The sequence below is a fragment of the Chroicocephalus ridibundus genome, chromosome 9 (genome assembly GCF_963924245.1).
Source record: "Chroicocephalus ridibundus chromosome 9, bChrRid1.1, whole genome shotgun sequence".
Taxonomy (NCBI): domain Eukaryota; kingdom Metazoa; phylum Chordata; class Aves; order Charadriiformes; family Laridae; genus Chroicocephalus; species Chroicocephalus ridibundus.
In genome coordinates, this window is record NC_086292.1 from 22,557,393 (window position 1) to 22,577,514 (window position 20,122).

Genomic DNA, 20,122 nt, shown 5'->3' on the forward strand with positions numbered 1-20,122 from the left:
GGTATCCGGAGGATTGACGGGCACTTCCGGGCGCCGCGGAGCGCTGAGGGCGGGCGAGGCGGCGCAGCCGGTGGCGGGGGGCGTGAGGAACGCTCCTTATCCGGCAGCCACGGCTCAGGCAGCGAACGATACGAAGCACATTTTATTTAAACATTCTTGCCAGAACGGGTGACCTAGCAAGTAAGCACACTTTGGGTTCTTGAAACACAGGTTTTTATTTCCGAATCCCGACCGAATTTTCCCTCCCGTTTCCCATTGTTGGGTACTCCAGGGTTCACAGCCTGTCGGGAGCTCCTCAGGTCCTTCCCGGGTGTCCGCCTCCCTTTACTTCCCTTTGTGCTACACCTAGAGGGTTTTTTGACTAGTTTATTTCTTCCTTTTCGGTGAAATTGCTCAGCGTCGTTAGCCCTGGTTAAATGTTTGACTACCCTTCTAGACACTAATCCGGTAAGAATCAATTTATCCTTTTGTCTGTGCAATAAGAGATGTTCTACAAGCCTTTTGCTGGAGCCTCTTTGTCTAGTCATTCCCTTGTCACGTCACCTCTGATGGAAACAGCTTTTCTCCGTCGCAAGAACAATACCTGCCTTTCTTACGGGGACCCGCCGGAGCTGGTTCGCCCTCCAGCCGCCGCTCTCACGGGCCGGGCCTGGGCCGCGCATGCGGCCGAGCTGCAGAACCAGCCGCGGTTCACAGGGCGGCAGCAGCGGGGAGGCGGGTACAGGTGCGGGTACAGAAGCGGGGTTGTAACCCCCATGGGATAACTCAGCCAGATAACCCACCAGAGGTAGCCCGCTCTGTGTAACCGACCCACACCAGATGGTGCCCTGCGACATCCCTCAGACTGCCACCATTTCTCAAACTGCTGCCATTTCACCCTATATTGTCCTCAGATTGTGACTTTTTTTGGTGCTTTGCCACAGCTTAAAAATTGGTGATCATTGCTTTCAGTTGTGTATATGAAAAGGGTTGTTTCTGTAGCACTAGCTCTGGTGTGTGTTTCAAGGTCAGTGTTTTCAAGCCCACCAAGTGCACTTGCCCCAAGCTGCCAACAGGATTATTTCATACCATGAACATCACATTCTATATAAATTAGGAAGTTTGCTGAGGAGTTCTCTTTCTCTCTCCCTCTCCCTTGATGTCTGCCATCCTGAGCACTCCTCGCCCCTGTGCCGAGCCCTGAGCCCTTCCCTTCTTCCCGCAGCCACAGCGCTCACAGGGTCCCATGTTGGCTGTCCCTGTGGAGAGCGCACGGCTCCCTGCTGAGAGAATGGGCTGGGTATTGTCCTTGTCTATTTTATATTGGTATCAGGATCAATACTGGTTCTTTAGTATTATTCATATCAATTATCTAGTTGAATCCTATTAAATCTATTTATATTTCAACCCTGGGCTTCCTTGTTTTTCCTCTTGTTTCCACCTGGAAAGGGGTCATCAGGTGAAGAGAACAATTCTCTAAACAATAAATTGTTATGGTTTTCTCAAACCATAACAGATTCTTGGGTACCTGAGCATGTACCTGATGTACTTTTACCACCAGGTTCTCTACCGGAGCAGCAATATCTTGCCATGATTCAGCAACCCAGCTGGACTTACCTCTGCACTGCCATTTGGTCCCCTTCCATAGCTGGAGCACCCCCACAGCGCATTTGCCACCATCCATGAATCAGTACAGAGATTTTTTTTTCTCATTCCTCAATATCTAAAGCCAGCTGGATGGCTTTCACTTCTGCAAACAGGCTCGATTCAACCTTTTCCTCCAGCCGTTTCAGCAACTTGTTGTGTAGGACCCCACACAGCAGCTTTCCACCTCCAATGTTTGCCCGCAATACAACAGGGCTCACTGCTTTTTATTTGCTGGTAATTTACTATACAGTGGTGCCTCTTCAGCACAAGTCGCCTCCTCTGGCAGACGCTCCAAAGTTTCAGCCCTCTGGCCAGTCCAGGATCCTTCCAAGATTCCTGGGTGGTCAGGGTTTCCCATTCGCACCCGTTGTGATATCGGTGCAGCCCGCTTACTCAACGTAGCATCGGTTGCATGACAGGTAGAGAGGACCCTCCCTTTGAACATCCAGCTCAGCACAGGCCACCGAGGTGCTATTTCTGAAGCAGCTCAAGCTCCTCCATATGCTGCTTCTATTTCTTTCTCAGTTGGAGTGTAACAGAATTGATAACGGCAGGGCAGGAGGTGGGGAGCAGGGAGAGGTATTCTCAACAGCGAAGAGGGCGACCGTGCTTGCTGTTGAGACATGAAGACTCAAAACTAGCTAGGAGAAATCAGAAGCTTTCATGTACTAATACCTACACAGCCACAGTTAAATTGAAACAAAGAAGCCTGGTTCATCGCCACAGCTGATATAAAATTAGCATTTATTGATTATTCAAAATTACTAGTCCCCTGAGCAATTTGTTTACAGCAGACGCTAACACATATTCAGTCATGTTCTACGTGAAAGAGTTAAGTCATCTGACTACACCTCCTCATTCTGTGTGGGAAAGTGTTTGCTTTCCCCAACCTGACCTTTTGCATCTATTTTAGCTTCTATGAGATCTCAGTGACAGAGGCACAACTGCAGTCAAAATTTAATCAGAAGGAGCTTTGATCACACCAAGGGCCAGAGGGCTTTGCAGAAACTCACGCTTTCTCTAACAGATTTGAGGCATCATCTACCTGCCACTTACTTTTAACAAAACCAGCCAAGGATCACTCACAAAACTCTCCTTGGGAGAATGCCTGAACTCATGTCGAAGCCTCCTTCAGGTCTGCCCCTTTTTCCTGCCTTGAAGTCATCCGGACAGAATCGCAGGACTTTGGCTCATGGGCCTGCATTTTTCTTGCATCTGGCAATCCCAGGGAGAGGTACACCTTCAGATGTACACCTGCAGATCTTCGGCACATTACACAGAGTCTACAGCATATCAGCTACCCGGATGAAAGAGTAAGTCCATTGCTCACTGAAGACACACTATGGAGCACTACGCGTAAACACTGTTCAGAAAATTCCAGACAAACTCAGCAAGTCAGTCCCACGAAGGGCCTAGAACTGCATCCTCCCAGGCACAGGCGATGTTTATCTGAAGTCTAAGAAGGATACCCTGACTGACCTGCACATCGACATGGACTTTCTATCATCACTACTTCTTGCTCACTCTTGCCCATTTTAGAGAAGGCCTTAAGGTCATCTTTATTACAAGTATTTAATACTAAAATATTCAAATTATCTGGAAACTTCTGAAACATATTCTTAGACTCACATCAAACTTATTTACTACTACACGCAAAATTTAAGTGGCATCAAGAAAGGAAATGTATGGCGATATCACAAGGAATCTTGAAGCCTAGTTTTTAAAGCAAAATCAGCACTGAGTTTCCGCATGACTTCTGCGTGACTCAGCCCATGCTGCTCTCTTTTAGTAAGTCTATAGTTTTCTTTCACATAATTTGCAAAGGGTGTTAGATGTGTCCGAGCGGGAGTGCCGTCCTTCTTAGTGGGCTGTCTCAGGACCAGCTGCCCGCCGCAGAATGCGCACACAAAGCGCTCGCTGTCCAGAGACTTGGAATGACGTCCAATCCTGAAATGGAAAAATAAGTACTTTGATGTCATACTTGCGGTAGACAGTACTTGTGGGAAAGGGTTCCTTTCTCTTCTGCCAGGCTCCTTAGGTCAGATTTCTAAGCTAGCGTTTTAGAAGAGGGAAGAGACTACGTACTTCATAGAGCGGAACACTCAAATCTGTATGACACATTTCTCTACCCTAGAGCTTTTTCCACTGCCTTTTCAGCTTGCTGTCTTCCTCTGCCTCTCTTACTCTCAGCGTAGCAGCATGAAGTGCTACAACATTTTGAAACACCTCCACAATCCATGTATGAACTATCCCTTGGAGTTTCTCTGTGAAATACTGTTTCCTTCCAGTGCTTCTGGAAGTAGCACATATGATCCTGAAAAAATAAAGAAATCCCATGCATGCTTTCTAAGCATGCATTTAGCCCCTAAAGCTAGGAGGGGAAGGAGGAGAATAATAATAATTTTTTCCAAAAAAATTAATTTTAAAAAAAAAATCCACACCTTTGTCAGCCACTTTCCTGGGCTATGCAGAACTGAATTCACAAGACTCCATGCTCTCCCACCAAGACTGAGGTCATTACATACAGGAGTCTGTGGTCAGCTACAATCTTCCAGAAAAGGCAACACCTTCCATACCCATAAAAGGTAAGAAACGTGGGAAATTACTATAGCAACTATTTCCTCTGCTTTATCTCAGCAACGTATGTAGTTCTCATTTCACAAATGCAGTAAGCAAGGCAGAAGTCTGATGACTCATGTTGCACCCTGTGTCCTAGCTTCAGTCCTTCACAATCACAGCGCTGCTCACATCTGCGTGGCTACAGGCATCTATTCTTCCTATAACATATGCACAGGCTGAAAGAGTCCACGAGGTAAAAGGTCAACTAGAAAACTGACTATAGCTTTTAGAGAGTTTTAAAGCAATAGAAATGGTTATGTTGTTGTTCTCTATGTTTTACTTAGCACTACCATAACAATGATACCAGATTAGTCAAAATGTTTAGTCTTAATTTAAAGTTGTCAAGTTACAAAACCCAGAAAGCTTCCTCTGATACTTTGTTCTAATATCTAATTATTGTAATGCACTTTGTGCCCAGTTTTTATAGGGACTTCTTTCGCTTTTGAATTCCAGTTACCAGTGACTTCTTTCAGCATCAGATGGTCCTCAGTATCTTTACAAGGATGACAGTAACTCAGTCCACCATGCCTAGTCTAGCGCTCCCTTTGCGGACTTTTTTTCCTTATATCAAACTCAGATTGTTGTTATGGCACGTTCAAAGATGTTACTTTGTAAAATGCAAAACGTGGATAGATTTCAAAAGAATTTGGAATGCCTTATTTCTGCAACATGTGCTAGTACTTTGCTTACATGCATTCTCCAGGGATGTACCAGATCCAGTCATTGCTCCATCAGTGTAGATCCACTACAGTGGATAGTACTGACATAGTACTTAGTTAAGACTGGAAAATACCAGCCCCTTCCAAAAAGCCTATAACAGGATCAGTGTTGTTCATGAGATCAAAGATAAGTGGTCCAAACCGCAAGTTCACTCAATATTTACAGTAGAAAGTGAATACAAATTCACGTCATTTGAGCAACATTTAAAAAGTGAGAGCAGCCACATGGGGTGTGACCTTTCTCTGCCATGTCCTTCAAAGCTGAGGCACGTATTCTGATCTCTTACTGCTTCCCAAGGACCTTCCATCATCACCAATGTTCCTCAGAAGACACTTCTGCCTGTCCTGACCTCTGAACTGGAACTGAAACTACCTGGAAACATGTGGAATCAGATAGTGAGGTTCTCTGGGCTCAGGAAATGTGCAGTGACAACTCAGAGTATCCCAATTGCTTCACAGTTTAAGAGACCTGCGATTTCTAGACACAGGAGACTGCCGAATTAGAGACAAAGTTAGTACACAGATACATGCGAGATCAAAACACTACTCACGTAGCTTTGCACAGAACACACTCATAGATGAATTTGTAATTAATCTCATAGGTGTGGCATCGTGTTACTACTGGCAGTTCCGGGTGAATCACAGTTGATTTATTGGCATAGAATCTCCAGAACCGTCCATGTCCATCACGAACACCGTTGATCAGCCAGGTGGCTGCGTGGCAAACCTCATGAATTAGTGTGTCTCGAAGACGATCTTGGGGTAAGGAAAACAAAAGACATTAAGATCAGTCAGGTATGAGGAAGCACAGACTTTCATCCTTGGTCGCTGTTTCAGACTTTTAACGCTTATTTTATTAAGATGCAAGAGTTATTTTGGAGGTTGGAATTACAAATCTTTGGAAAAAGATAAAATGCCCCAAAACAAGGTTTTACTCAGTGCATTTCCAGTTTTGTGATTAGCCCTAATTCCGTGTCCTAGTTACTTCCCTCCATGCCTAAACTGTTTGGGGTTCTTTTTGTTTGGTTTTTGGGTTTGGTTTTTTTTTGGGGGGGGAACAAGGAGTGTTTTGTTTTGTTTTGGTGAGACCTGAAACACCTTTATTTAGACTAAGATTCATTGATTGCTTTTGTAACATTGATATTTTTCATCCGGAAACAACCAGAGTGGAGCACTGAATTTCCTGCGCAATTAGAATAGACTATTTCAGTTGGAAGGGACCTACAATGATCATTTAGTCCAACAGCTTGAGCAGAAGTTAAAGCACGTTATTAAGGGCATTGTCCAAACGCCTCTTAAACACTGACAGGCTTGGGGCATTGACCATCCCTCTAGGAAGCCTGTTCCAGTGTTTGACCACCTTCTCGGTAAAGAAATGCTTCCTAGTGTCCAGTCTAAACCCCTTCTGGTGCAGCTTGGAACCATTCCCACGTGTCCTGCCACCGGATACCAAGGAGGAGAGCTCAGCACCTCCCTCTCCACGTCCCCTCCTCAGGAAGCTGCAGAGAGCCATGGGGTCAGCCTTCAGCATTCTTTTCTCCAAACTAGACAAGCCCAGAGCCCTCAGCCGCTCCTCACAGGACATTCCTTTCAGCCCTTTCACCAGCTTTGTTGCCCTCCTCTGGACGTGTTCAAGTACCTTCACATCCTTCTTAAATTATGGGGCCCAGAACTGGACACAGCAGTCCAGGTAAGGCTGTACCAAGGCTGAATACAGAGGGATAATCACCTCTTTTGACCATCTGGTGATGCTGTGTTTGATGCACCCCAGGATGTGGTTTACCCTCTTGCTGTTAGGGCACACTGCTGACTGCTCTTGAGCACCCTCATTCAACTCCTGCATCCAGATCATTGACAAATATGTTGAACAGAAATGGCCCTAGAGTTGAACCCTGGGGAACACCACTGGTAACTGGTCGCCAGCCAGATGTAGCCTCATTCACTGCAACACTTTGAGCTCTGCCCTTCAGCCAGTTCTTCACCCAGCGCACCATGAACCTGCTCATCCCCCAGTTGGACAACTTGCCCAGGGGGATGCTGTGAGGGACAGTATCGAAAGGCTTACTAAAATCCAGAAAAACTACACCCACTAGGTGGGTGACCTTATCGTAGAAGGATATCAAATCAGTTAATCAGGACTTTCCCTTTGTGAACCCATGCTGACTGTGCCCAATGATCGCATTATTCCTTAAATGCCTTTCAGTAGTACCCAGTATGATGATCTCCATAATTTTTCCAGGAAGTGAGGTTAGACTCACTGGTCTGTAGTATCCTGCGTCTTCCCTCACACCCTTCTTGTAAATTGGAATAACATTGGCTAGCTTCCAGTCAGCAGAGACTTCCCCAGACTCCCAAGACCCCTGGTAGGTGATTGAGATGGGTCCTGCCATTAACAGCCATTAGCCCTTCAGAACTCTGGGATGAATCCCATCAGGCCCTGTGGACTTGTGAACGTTCAGCTGATACAGCTCGTCCCTGACAATTTCAGTGTCCGCAAATGGAAACTCACTGTTCCCACACTCATGGTCCTCCAACTCACAGGACCAGGCAGCCCAAGGTCTGTCAGTTTTATTAAGGAGTGAGGCAAAAAAAAAAAGCATTGAACGCCTCCATTTTTCTCTTCATCTCTATTAACCAGATGACCATCTTCAACAAGCACCAGTGCCATGTTTTCTTTAGACCTCCTCTTGCTATTAACATACTTAAAGCTCTTGTTACTTGACACAACACTAGCAAGTTTCAACTCAAATTGGGCTTTGGCCTTTTGTGTCTTCTCCCTGCATATACAAACCACAGCTCTGTAATCTTCCAGTGAAGCCTGACCTCGCTTCATCCCTTTTTCCTCTTGAGCTCCACGAGGAGTTCCCTGTTCAGCCAAGCTGATCTGCCCCGCTTGGTTGACTTACGACACAATAGGATTGCCTGCTCCTGTGCTTCTAAAAGGTGCTGCTTAAAAAAACTGACCAGCGCTCGTGGAATCCTAAGCCCCCAAAGGCATATTCCCAGGGTAGTCCGTTGTATCTCTCAAATCAAAATTATTATGCTTACTTTAAAATATTCTATTACAGAACCGGTTCTCCTACAGTAACTGCAACATTCATTTCCCCCAGTTGGGATGGGATGAAGGAGAAATAACAGCTACAGTAGCCACCATATAATAGAACTTAATTTGGCACTGACCTGTCTTTATTCCAGCTTTAAATACTACCAACAAGACGTTTAGCTATGATGGAAGTCATATTTTAGATTGCCATTGTAGTACATATAGAATTAGAGTAACCTACAGGTCTTCAAATCAATAAGAAATATAAACAAAATACTGCCATTAGCATAAATACATGTCTGTCCTCACATTTTGTAAATTTGCCCAGCCTCTTAGAAGGGTTGGGAGGACAAGTATGACCATTAAGGTATTTATTTATTCAAAGTAATATGACATTTCAAAGCAGGGTCCGGTTCTGGATCTTCTTAGGCCTCAGATTCATTTTTTTTATCTCTACAACTCTCCTTCTCAAAGAAGAATCAACATCTCTTTTACCTACCTGCAGAGTCACAGACTTTCTCAGAAAGTTCTATGCGAGCGTAACGCTTTGCTTCAGGACCTTCTGTCTTCCCAGTTACACAATATCCTGCTGTTTTTCTCATTTTCTTATTCCATATTATTGTCATTTTCTCTGGTAACTGAAAAACAAAACAGTACATGTAATCTGCCCTCTCCTCCCTCTCTTATCTTCTTCTGGCCCTCTGGCTTCCCCTTACATTTACTGCAAAGCCAGTGCAGGATATCTCTGTTAGGGCTCTTAACACTGTTGTCACTTCAGATGCAAACCCACCTACGCTCCATGGCCTCTTATTCCCATCACCAGTTCTTCTGTAACCAACACTGGGAGTTTCACAATGCAGGATGAGACAAAATGTCCCTTAGCTCCTCTGTTCAGCTTCCAGCGGTGCCTAGCACATGCTGCTTAAGCAGCAGCACGGGACAGGTCAGGTGTAAACCAGAACTTTCTCTTCAAAAAAAGTACAATTCCCAACTGCTAGTCGTTTGCAAGAGAACACCTCACTGAGCCACAGGTGGTTCCTCTGCATTAAATAGCCCTTCAAGTTGTCTTCTGGTGTTTTGGGGAGAGTGTGTATGTTTAAGAATACATATGCGTTGTTAGCATCCACAATAGTCTATGATCAGAAGTTCTACAACTTAATAATTTACAGGTCAAGTACCATCTACTTTGGTTGTTCTGAACCTACAACTTGCCATTTTAATTTGACGCACCTTTACACTGGGAGAGGGTGAATAATCACCTCTTGCTTATCCTCTGTGCTGCTCCTATTTTATAAGCCCTCATCATATCTATCTTGGTTAATTCTGTTCTTTTACTAACAGTTTTCTGTCATATAAATTAGTTAATGAGCTTAAGTAAATGGTCCAATAGCAGTAAGTGCCAGCACAGGTACAGGGCTGAAGCACTGGAGAGCGAGATATTTTGCTTTCAGCCATAGCGAGCCTGTTCAGCTCAGCTGTACGTGAAATCATGACCTCAGCCTGTCCTTGGCCAGCTCACCAATGTTTTCCAAGCTGCACAGAAACACTTTCCTTCCTGAAGGAAATTCTATTGGGATTGCTGTGGGCAGCGTCCCTCCTTTCAAGGACATTTCTCATCAGAGGAGGGTCTCCAGTATCCCAGAAGGTGTAAAGGCCAAGACAGCGGTTCTCTGAAATTGAACCTTCAATTGAAAACACAACTTACAGATTTAGGTTCAACCAAAACTGTTATTCAAAGGATAAGCAGCTTTTAAATCTGTTCCAGAATGGCAGCCGTGAACATGCAACAGGAGTGAACGAAGATTGTCTGAAGCATGACTAAGCGTGAGGCCCTAACAACAAAGGGAAGTGCTTTTATCCATCAGCTCCCTGCTCCCGCCACTTGCCTTTTGTCAGCTGCAGGCAAGAAAGTTGTGCTACAACTAGCTATTAGGCTGTGGTAACGATGCAGAGTTCACTAGTACGTGTTACTTCAGTAAAAGCCGGAGAAGCAATGGTGGAACCTTGAGCTTCTTTCAGCAGCAGAAAATACATGAAGATAAATATCAGTCACCTCTTCAAAGATGGAACTGATCCACAGCCCCTCGTGTAGCAGTTTCTCTGGTCAAGGACTCCTGGACACCACCCAGACTGCTCACTTAAGGACGGTACACCATTACAGCTGGGAAAGTGAGCCAAGCTGAAAACCGCTGCATCACAGTGGCGATAAACCCCTTTCAAAGAAATTGCTTGAACTAATTCAAACATAAGCCATTGCTACAAAGCTTAACTTTTACTAACTGAAGAGAGTGAAGAGCAACCACAACAAAAAGTGAGGAGGAACATATTAACCAGCGTTTTAGAATTGTCGTTTTTGTTTTGAAGCCAACCTTCTGCTCAAAGATGGTACTATTATACAGACAATAGAGCTTCTGTGCCAGCTCCTCTTTATTTTTCTTGAAATACTTCACATAGTGGGAAGCCGGATTTGAGAGATCTTGCAAGAAACAGCCAGGCACCGAGCACACTCTTAGCCTGCAAGAAAAGCCATAAAGCAGTTTACTGAAGTACAGAGATATCACATTGAAAAGCAATGGCCACTTTATTAGCTATAAAGATCTCTGGGATGCTGCCACTGGCATAAACCTCCCCTGACTCTTTTCGCTAGCTAGCCCTCACGAGTCCAGTGGGGCACACATGCTTATACTGTCTTCTTCCCCCTTCAGGCGCACAAAGGGGTAAAGCTGTTGCAGCTGCTCCACAGTTATTTCATTAATTCACAAAACTAGATTACGAGGACTCCTAAGTAGGAAAAAGACGGTGGCTGAGATCTCTGTGACACAGTGAGCCACAATTATACAAAGCAGGGGTCAGTCTCTTCTCCCAGGTAACAAGTGATAGGACAAGAGGAAACCGCCTCAAGTTGCACCAGGGGAGGTTTATATTGGTATTAGGAAAAATTTAATCACTGGAAGGGTTGTAAAGCATTGGAACAGGCTGCCCAGGGAAGTTTTGAGTCGTCATCCCCAGAGGTATTTAAAAGACATGTCGATGTGGTGCTGAGGGACATGGTTTAGTGGTGGATCTGGCAGTGGTTAGGTTAACAGGTGGCCTTGATGATCTTAAAGGTCTCTTCCAACCAAAACAATTCTATGATACCAAAACTTGATCAATATATGAACAGCCCTAACATGATCACCCACAATAAAGGTATATTTTCAGAAACATAGCCAAAGATGTTCTGGGAATCCTCCAGAATTCATTCAGGGGAAGCAGATATTCCACTAGGATGACTAACTCCAAGACAAAGCATCAGCTTTGAAAGCATCAGCTTTGAAAGCATCATTTAAAGGTTTTGTATTGGTATACACAATGATAAAATGAGAAAAAACCCCATGACGTTTCTAAAAGGCAGAATAAAGGCAGCTATTAGAAATGAAAAAGACGTTCTTCTGAAAAGCTTAAGCTGCACCCATGTATAGAAAGAGAAACACGAATTCTGCAAGTTATAAGGATACACATCAAAAATATCAAGACAAGCTTGTTGAAAGGCGTGAATTCCTAACAGAATCAGTTTTGATATATTTTCAGAGGCGCATAACTGGACAGGGCCAGCACACGTCAGGAGTATGCTGTGCCAAGACAAGGAATAACGAGAGCTAACATTAGCAAAGAAGACTCAACATTTGTCAGATTTGCCATCGATTCCTCTAAGTGGAGATTAACCTCTATTCTCCCTGTCATACCTGAGACTGAAAGCTTTGACTTCCAGCTACTTAACTGTTAACAACTGCTGAATTAGTAGCAGAAGTTTCTAGGTACCAGAAAAAATCAGAACATCATCCTAGGCAAAACATTTAGCATCTCTTTGTCCATCCATAATGGTCCTAGAACATAGAAAAGATGGAAAAACACATACCTTTCCTCTGTCTTTGCTGATTGTGAGCAACTGACCGATTCATCCCTAGGAATTTTTGCAGAAGACATTATCCTGGAAGGTGTTTCTTGAAGTGAAATGGAGTTTGGCCTTGGTGTCTTGACTCCCTCCCCTTTCAAGGGCTGGGCACCTTCACAGGGTGGCTTGATGTTTTCTAGTGCAACAGAAAGAGTTACAGGATTGCAAATTGTCAAGGAATAGGGAGCACAGATGTCAGCAACCAGGTAAATGGTGGAAAAAAAGTCAAATATTCCACCTCAGCATACGCAATCTTACTGTGTATAGTTGAATGCAAAGGCTTTTACAACTGATGGAAAGGTAATTTGCTGTTATATACTACAAAAATTACCATTTGATGAAGGAGTGGCAGACTCCAAACTTTCAAACGTTCAGCCAGGAGGAAGTGGAGGGAAAAGTATTTGCGACCTCAGTCAGGCATTTCTGTGACATTTCACAAATTCTAAATACATCGCCAGCACACTGGGAGCACTAATGCAGAGACACCATTTGAACAACAACAACAACAAAATCGTTCTAACCTTCTGTCATGTGCCAGAAATCATGTCATTTGTTTCACAGGCAAGTTCTGTTCAGATCACTGCCTATCTGCCCGGTCCACGTCTGGACAGATTGCTAAAATGACTGACCCCCACACCAGAAATCAAGGACCACTTCAAGGTTTACAGTTTCAGTAGGCGTTCTCTCTGCTGGCTTTTCTATAACTGCTCTCCTATTTGGGGCACTTGTCTCCTTTCACCATTCAGCCATATACAGAGAAGCCAGTGGAGCTGCCAGCTCACTTCTAGAATACGTTTTCTAGATGACATTGACATATTCCAATAAATAAAAAAATTTGCTATTTCCCAGTGCATATTTCTGTGCTGTCAGGCGTCCTCTTCCATTGGTCTCCTTACCCTGAACTAGTCCTTGTTAGTGAGGAAAGCACCCTGCATTTACTCTTCTAGTAAGAGTTTTGTTTTCACCTGCTCATACTCAGCAACAGCCCTTTTCACCCTTTGCAATATTTCAGTCGGAGCTCACTTCGGTCAGTCAAAGGAGAGAAGGAGCTACTGATTTAAGAAATTCTCATTAGAAACTGTACTTTAAATAAAGTCAATTATAGGTCCAAATACTAGACTAACAGCATCTAGACTGCTCAAAATTTCAGTCTTACCAAAATGACAGCTTCACATCAACTGCTATCATACATTAAAAAAAAAAAATTAACATCATTCAAAACCACCAGTTAGATTTGTTTTCAGCACAATTTTAAAAAGTAAAAATGCCTACAATTATAGGAATTACAAAAACAAGCAAGAGTGAAAAATTTAAATCTTGATACGGCAAGACTAGTAGCATCACATTTCAGAATGCTCAGAGGAATAATTTCCGATTGCATCAAATTCAGTCGCAAGATGCTGGGTTGCACTTCTAAAGCATAAACCACCCAAAGGAAAAGAACGAGGCAATTAGCACTACCGCTGCTGCCAACAGGTAGCTTCCAAGTTAGCTAAGAACAATTGCTTACCTATAACGCTTGGCTGGTAGACAGTTCTACTTGTGCTTAAGATTGGTTTTCGGGGTATACTCCTTTTCCTTATTCGTTCTATTAATGATTTGAATTCGTCATCTGAGCTATCTGATTCTACGTCTCTACTTTGTCGTAGCGCCACAGCTGGCACTTTGTTTTCTGTACTCTTTTCACAGCTCCTTTCTTTTCTTCTAACAGACAAGTCTGGACTGCCTCTGGAAATAGAGGCTTTCAGATTTTGTGGAGATGGAAGTTTTATGCACCTCCAACTCTCTGTCTCGCCTTTCACTCCCGCATTTTGGTCGTCGTGCCATGAACTCTCTGCAAAGACAGAATCTTCAGTGTCACTTGAAGTCTCTGAATAGTGCAGTTCTTGGCAGCAAGTGTTTTTCTTTCCAGAACTCATCAACTTCTTCGCTGTCTGAAGATCATTCTGTGCTGCAATTCAAAAGAAACAGCTTAAAATCTTGGTAAATTCGTTTAGGAGATCTGCCTTTGTCTCAACACAAAAATACCAAACCAAACCACCCTTGAAAGACAGGAAAACACAAAGAATAGAAAGATATCTTTGCACATTCTTTATTACACCCTGCTCGTTCACCATCACACTAAATAGAGAGATACTGAAAGATGTATAAAAAAAAAAAAAGTAGCTTAAGCCCCATGTATGTATACATCAGCAACCAAGGCCTAATAATCCTGAGTAGGTAGTGTCATGGTTTAGCGTCAGATGGCAACAAAGAACCACATGGCTGCTCTCTCAACTTCCTCCCCGCCCCCGCCATGGGGAAGAAAAAGGCAAAACTATTGGCCTGAGACAAAGGCAGTTTAAGAGAACAGCAAAGGGAACAGGGAAACAATAATAACATGGATAGAGGAATGTACCAACACGATGACAGTGAGCAGTGGTACCACTGCTCACCGACCAGACCTGGGACACCCCAGCCCGCTGGGGGACTTCCTGCTACCCCCTACAGCCTGGGCATGGCTCACATGGGATGGAATACCTGCTGGAGCCCAGGAAAAATTAACCCTATCCCTGTCAGAAGCAGGACAGTAACTAGTGCTGGCATAATCTTAATTCCCATAACAAAAGCTACGTGCATGTAAGAGTAAGGCTGAATATTTCACATTAAAATTTTATAAAAGCACCAAGTGAAGGGTGACTTAAAAAAACGCTCAGCCTAAGCTGATTGCACCATAGCCTACAGCACTTACACTTGCCAACAAACAAGGCTTCTGACATCTCAGATTTGACCTATCAAGATCAAGGGACCATGTCAGTTCTATTGGTGACTTACATTTTTTTGCTTCCCCTGTTTCCCCTCCAGACACCATTCCGTTAGCTTTTTAGTCTGCAGCTGGCACACATATTTCAGGTTGACCTTCACACTTGGTGCAACAGATCCCACCCTTCTTGATCAGGGCTTCTCCAGGTTCACAGGAGATCACTGTTATCATCCCTCATCTACTAGAACTCTATCACCTCATCGCTGGCCTAGTGGCTGTGTCAAGAACTCCGGAGCCCTGTTCACGCCTTCTAGTAAAGACTGGTTTGCTCATATCCATGAGAAGGGGGCCAGACAGCTGCGTCAGGCTCTGAATATTAGAAAACCAAGGCACTTTCCATCTCTTGGGGGAAAACAGGGATCCTCTGCTCAGACAAGCACTGAAACCCCTCTCTTTCCACTCACTAGAATTCCCGCCTCATATTTGCTGTCGGACAATTACTTGCCATTCTTTCTTGTGCTCTTTCTCACTTTAAAATCCGAGAAGAAATCATCCGAGTCATCAATGAAGTCCTTCAAGCTGTAAAACAAGCAAATAACGTGAAAAGAAGGCAGGCATAAGTAAGTTTGCCTTACTAAAAAAGCAAACCAAAAAAAGCCACCCAGTATAACATTATCAATTTTTCACAGCAAATGTTAGCAACTGTGTCCATTAATAGGAATGGCAATAGAGCTCGTACACCTCCAATCATCCCCTTTTATGTTTGACCGGAATACACAGGTTGAACGCATAACAGTTCTATCTGCACTCACTCCTCTACACATATCTATCCTGCCTATGAATCGCTAGAACTTTTGATCATTTCTCTGTATTCCAAATAGCAGACGTGATACAGAAAACTAATATACAAACATCAAAAAGTTAATTAATTACAGCACCCACCTTGCCTCTGCCTTCTTAGAAACGGATTTGGGAGTTTTCATTCTAGATAGAACTAAAACAATAAAAGATTAACAACAAAGTTCTGTTTCTTTTGTTATGGATTTTTAAGAGAAAAGTTTGCAACTAGTAAAAATTCAGTCTAAAATCTTAAGAAAACCCCACCCAAACACAAGAATCTTTTACATATAATTCCAACTCTCAGTTCCTCCAAGCTGACAGCAGCTGTCTAGCATTTCCTTCGTTATTCAATCCTTGCCCACCACAAAGCCAAATAAGCAGTGCTGTTATGTATCTTGCAGTATCCAATATAGCCTCCTCATATCTATGGATCACTGGGGGCGGAACTGAAAGGGTTTATCAATATTTTCTCGAAACATTTCAGTGACTGCAGGTAGTAGTTATCCTACTGCAAAGAGGTGTCCATATGCTTATTCCGCTAAGTGACCCTAAAAAAAAAAAAACAACGTTCAAACAAAATGGTTACAATAATACCCCACCGCAGAACAGCAATTCAATACGACTTCTCAGAAATAAATGTGTTTTAATCACTCCAGGAATATCGTGGTGACTGCTAAACATGAAAACACAGTTCGGGCAGCAGTACTGGACATGCCTGAAATATTGACTCTTGAGAGATGATCAGAAACGCCATCAAAATATCACACACCTTCTTCATTATGAGAGACTCAAGTGAGCTGAAGGGGAACAAACTTCACAGAATCACACACCGAATCACAGAATGGTTCGGGTTGGAAGGGACCTTAAAGATCATCTCGTTCCAACCCCCTGCCCTGGGCAGGGAAACCTCCCACCAGAGACCAGACTGCTCAAAGCCTCATCCAGCCTGGCCTTGAATTTCCTTAAAGCATAAATCAGGCTGGAGGGAAGGGAAACAACTGTCCCTTCTTCAGAACATAATGGGCCATAATAGCAGTTGAGTGTTTGTTCTCACAAGACGAGGCTGCAGGCACAACTTCAAGGGGATTATAGACTTTTGCACTATGCAGTAAGCCCAAAACCAGAGGATAGGTTTGCTTGATAAAGCCTTCATGGTTGATCGGTAGATTGTGGTGGTAGATTCTGGTACCAGGGAGAGCAGCTGAGCTACACCCTGAAGGCACACCGTAAGCTAAAAAGCATAAAGCATGGGACTGAGCGTTGCCCTGTCTGAAGAAGAGCACAAGAGCAGGGCGGGGGAAAGAATTCAAGACTGCGAAGCTCCAGAAGTGTTTGGAGCAATAAGCTATTTTCATTTTTAGCACTCAGTAGTCTTCACCACTACCTTCATTACAAAAGAAGTAAACGCAACATGTGCTCTCTTCCGAGCCTCCACATCAAGGGGGCCTCTTTGAAGCACAAATGGCCATCAGCCAGAAGCTTTCCTAGATGATCATAACTACAGTGTTCTTAGACCATGAAGCAGCACCATACTAATAAGGCTGACAGCTGGTCACAAGAAACCGAAAGCGTACAGAAAAACATGACTTGTTACTTAATAAATCAACTCTCTTTAGTTTCTTTTCTCTTGGCACATATTTTCACTTCAGTCTTTCCTACAGCTGTCATTATAGTGATAGTACAGCAATAGAACAGCTTTGCAAATATTCTGCTGCCAGCCCCAACTAGCTACTCTCAACTACCTTCCATGCCAGAGCCGACACATGACTTTGGTCTCAAGAGCATCCTGGATGGAGGAGGCAAAAAAAAAAAAAAGAGTAGAAAAAAAATGAGCAGGCCATCAAATATTTAAGTTTTAAAAATTACAGGTAAGTGAACGATGACGTAATAAGCGGACAATATTGAAATATTTATCAGATTTAAAAGCCCAGGGGTAGCGTGGGAACTATACACAGCACATTTTCGTTCAAATGGACATAAGCAGTACGACTTAACAATGCGTAAGATAGTTCGCATGGCACTGAGCCAGAGCAAGCACGAACTCTACAGTAATGAGACATCTGCTTTAAAAGCAGCTGGACTAACACGAGAGTGACACGCAAAAGGCAAAATAAACAGATACGACTTGTTACCTTACCATTCATTTCTACCGCCTCTGTTCAAACGTTGAATGCAGAATAAGGAACATATTGCAAGATTTACAAACCTTTAAATTACTTTCCAGTCTGAAACCCACTTGAGATGTGGTAGAGCCGTTAGGCCATCTAAGGAATGAGCTAAATAGAATTCTTCCAATAGGAAAAATAAATAGGGCGCTCAACTACCTTAGCACAAAATGACAGTCATAACGGCTACTACCAAAAAGAAAGATACGGACATCAGGTTTTCGATGTACAGGCTAAACATAAAGATAGGAAGTTACACACAGCAGAAGCCACCATGTAAAATTTACTATTCAGTTCCATCATACCAAGACCTTGAGCCACTATGAAAAGCCAAAAACATCCCTCTAGACTAGTTAAGACTCGTGCAGGAAAAGCCACGACAGGTTAAGAGGGATGTCGGAGTAGTTTAGACGTGTGTTTGGAAAAGTAACTGCTTATTCAAAGATGCTCTGGAGGCTAAGAAGGAAGCAAGTGAGTGACAGGGAACAGACAAAACGAAAAAATAATGCAAAGCAAAAAACATCCATTGAGACACGAGATTCAGGAACACTCACTGTGGCACACAGCTACCAACACTGCACTGCAAGGAGAAAACGTACTTTGCAGCAGGAGAAATGAAAGAAAATCATGTGTAAAAACCACTTCGCTATAATTAGATAGAAAAGTGGCTGTTTCATACTCCTTCAGAAAACAAACTAACCTATGCTATTACTTACACATTTCGAATTCATCCTCACTGCTGGAAGAGAAGTACAGGGCATAGCTGCAAAAAATGAAACGCAGAATAGTATCAAGAACATTGGGTCAGCAGCAAGTAGCTCTGCATCTCTGCTGGCCTGAAGTACCCGTGAACACTCAAAACCAATTACATACTGAAAAAACACTGAACATCTCAAATATGCCAAACTGTTTTAAGTTATTTAAAATAGAAGCATTAGAACTTGTATATTAAAGCTTGTAACAATTGTATACGTTCAGAATTCAAGTAGTAATCAATCGCTGTTGAAATCTGAAAGACTGACCTGTTTGGAGACACGGGCTTAGGACATTACATTGGTTTAAGTTCAAATTGGGCACCAGAAGGGATAGAAAGCTTGTTTCTTATCTTACACACGGTATACGACCAGGTAGAGAATGCTGTATTAAGTCTGAAACCTCAAAACATGCAACAAGAAGAAACAAGCTGCTTTTGTATAACGTACACTTTAATACGAGTGCTGTGAATAATATTAAGCAAACTGCAGCTTCCAGGAAGCTATTTTAGGAGGCAGAATGGATGCATTACCACTTAGACTGCAAATCTCATGCACGTGTAGAGGCAAGCCGTAATACTTTTACCAAAATATTTATTTCGTTTTCTGACAAAAAAAAAAAAAACCAAATATTAACAATTTGAAAAATACACTATGCAATTGCTTGAAAATACAAAACCAGCTTCTTTTTACTTACGTTAAAGTTACCCAAAATTTACAGACTATAATTCTGAAACCTGTTAACGCCTACCGATTACCATAAAACAATGGAGGGCGTAATCTAAAATTGTATTTAGGTAGGATCGATAAGCAGTGAAGGACGCGGGGCCTCACCTGCCGTCCCGCCGGGCCTGGCTGACCGACCCGCGCCCGCCCGCAGCCGACCCGCCGTACGAGCCGCCATAGCCGGAGCCTGAGGGCCCGCCCTCCGTCGGGGTGGCGGCGGCAGGGCGCTCCCCGCGGCCCCTCTGCTGCGGCGGGGTCCCGTCCCTTGCCTCCTTCCGCTGCGAACGGGGCCGGGCCGAGCCGGGGGGAGAAGGGCCCGGCGGCCCCGGGCCTACCGCCGCCGCCCGCTCCATCCCGCTTCAAACTGCCCGCGCCGCGCGCAGCGCTTCCGGGTCAGGTCAGCGCCCGCGCCTGCGCAGCGGAGAGCGCGGCAGGCCCCGGCAAAGCGGGGTGAACATCCCCAGGGCTGCGACCCCCGTCACACCAGAGCTGTCGCCGGAGGTGGGGGCCGGGCGGGGATCGGCGGGAACCGCAGTCTGCAGCGAGGCACAGCCGCCACCCGCCGCACACCGGCAGCGGGGCTGACGCTAAGCTCAGCTACAGTCCCTGACCCGCCACAGAGACTCGGGAGTTGGGGAATGCTATTGGTGCTTATTCAAACAAACAAACAAAAATTTACACAGAGGCCGTGACCTTCAAGGTACTGCAGAGCATGACCCGAGGTGACAGCACGGTGAAGGGCGGCAGAAACAAGCTGGGCCCCAGAAAACTTCTGGATTAAGCACACACACGCACCAGAGCTTCCATGCTTGGGGGGGTTTAGCCCAACTCCGTGGAAACGGAGACTTCTGCGTACAAGATCTGCACTTAACCTGGGAATATTTCTGCTGGAATAAACAGCCTTATTTAAAACAAAATTACACAAAGGAAGATGAAAGGGGGAGCTGTTCAGAAT

General features: G+C 44.1%; 1 protein-coding gene and 1 long non-coding RNA gene across 4 annotated transcripts; one reads left to right on the forward strand and one right to left on the reverse strand.

Annotated features, from left to right (window-relative positions):
• Positions 1-24: 24 nt before the first annotated feature.
• On the forward strand, positions 25-13,777 carry LOC134520347 (uncharacterized). 2 transcript variants are annotated; one of them, XR_010072421.1, is made up of 3 exons: positions 25-180; positions 5,567-5,726; positions 13,653-13,777. It is a non-coding gene; the product is annotated as an uncharacterized LOC134520347 (long non-coding RNA). The 2 variants fall into 2 exon arrangements; XR_010072420.1 differs by lacking the exon at positions 25-180 and adding an exon at positions 375-447.
• Positions 2,275-20,028, reverse strand: GCNA (germ cell nuclear acidic peptidase). Of its 2 annotated transcripts, XM_063345551.1 has the most exons (10): positions 19,276-20,028; positions 18,406-18,452; positions 15,627-15,678; positions 15,190-15,263; positions 13,452-13,892; positions 11,906-12,077; positions 10,377-10,521; positions 8,507-8,645; positions 5,516-5,720; positions 2,278-3,573 (listed from the first exon to the last, which is right to left on the reverse strand). In XM_063345551.1, the coding sequence occupies exons 1-10, from the start codon at positions 19,518-19,520 to the stop codon at positions 3,321-3,323; spliced, it is 1,773 nt and encodes a 590-aa protein (XP_063201621.1). In that variant the 5' UTR covers positions 19,521-20,028; the 3' UTR covers positions 2,278-3,320. The 2 variants fall into 2 exon arrangements, with proteins under 2 accessions (XP_063201622.1, XP_063201621.1); XM_063345552.1 differs by lacking the exon at positions 19,276-20,028 and having other exon boundaries at positions 2,275-3,573; positions 15,627-17,310; positions 18,406-18,453.
• Between the last annotated feature and the right edge of the window lie 94 nt (positions 20,029-20,122).

What these genes read in the sequence shown, in the direction of transcription:
- GCNA (XM_063345551.1), bottom strand. Translation starts at nt 19,520, where the DNA reads ATGGAGCGGGCGGCGGCGGTAGGCCCGGGGCCGCCGGGCCCTTCTCCC. An exon ending in CTACCAGCCAAGCGTTATAG is followed by an intron (nt 12,078 to 13,451) that starts GTAAGCAATTGT and finishes CTGTTGCACTAG; the next exon opens with AAAACATCAAGCCACCCTGT. An exon ending in GTACCATCTTTGAGCAGAAG is followed by an intron (nt 8,646 to 10,376) that starts GTTGGCTTCAAA and finishes TTTGTTTTTCAG; the next exon opens with TTACCAGAGAAAATGACAAT.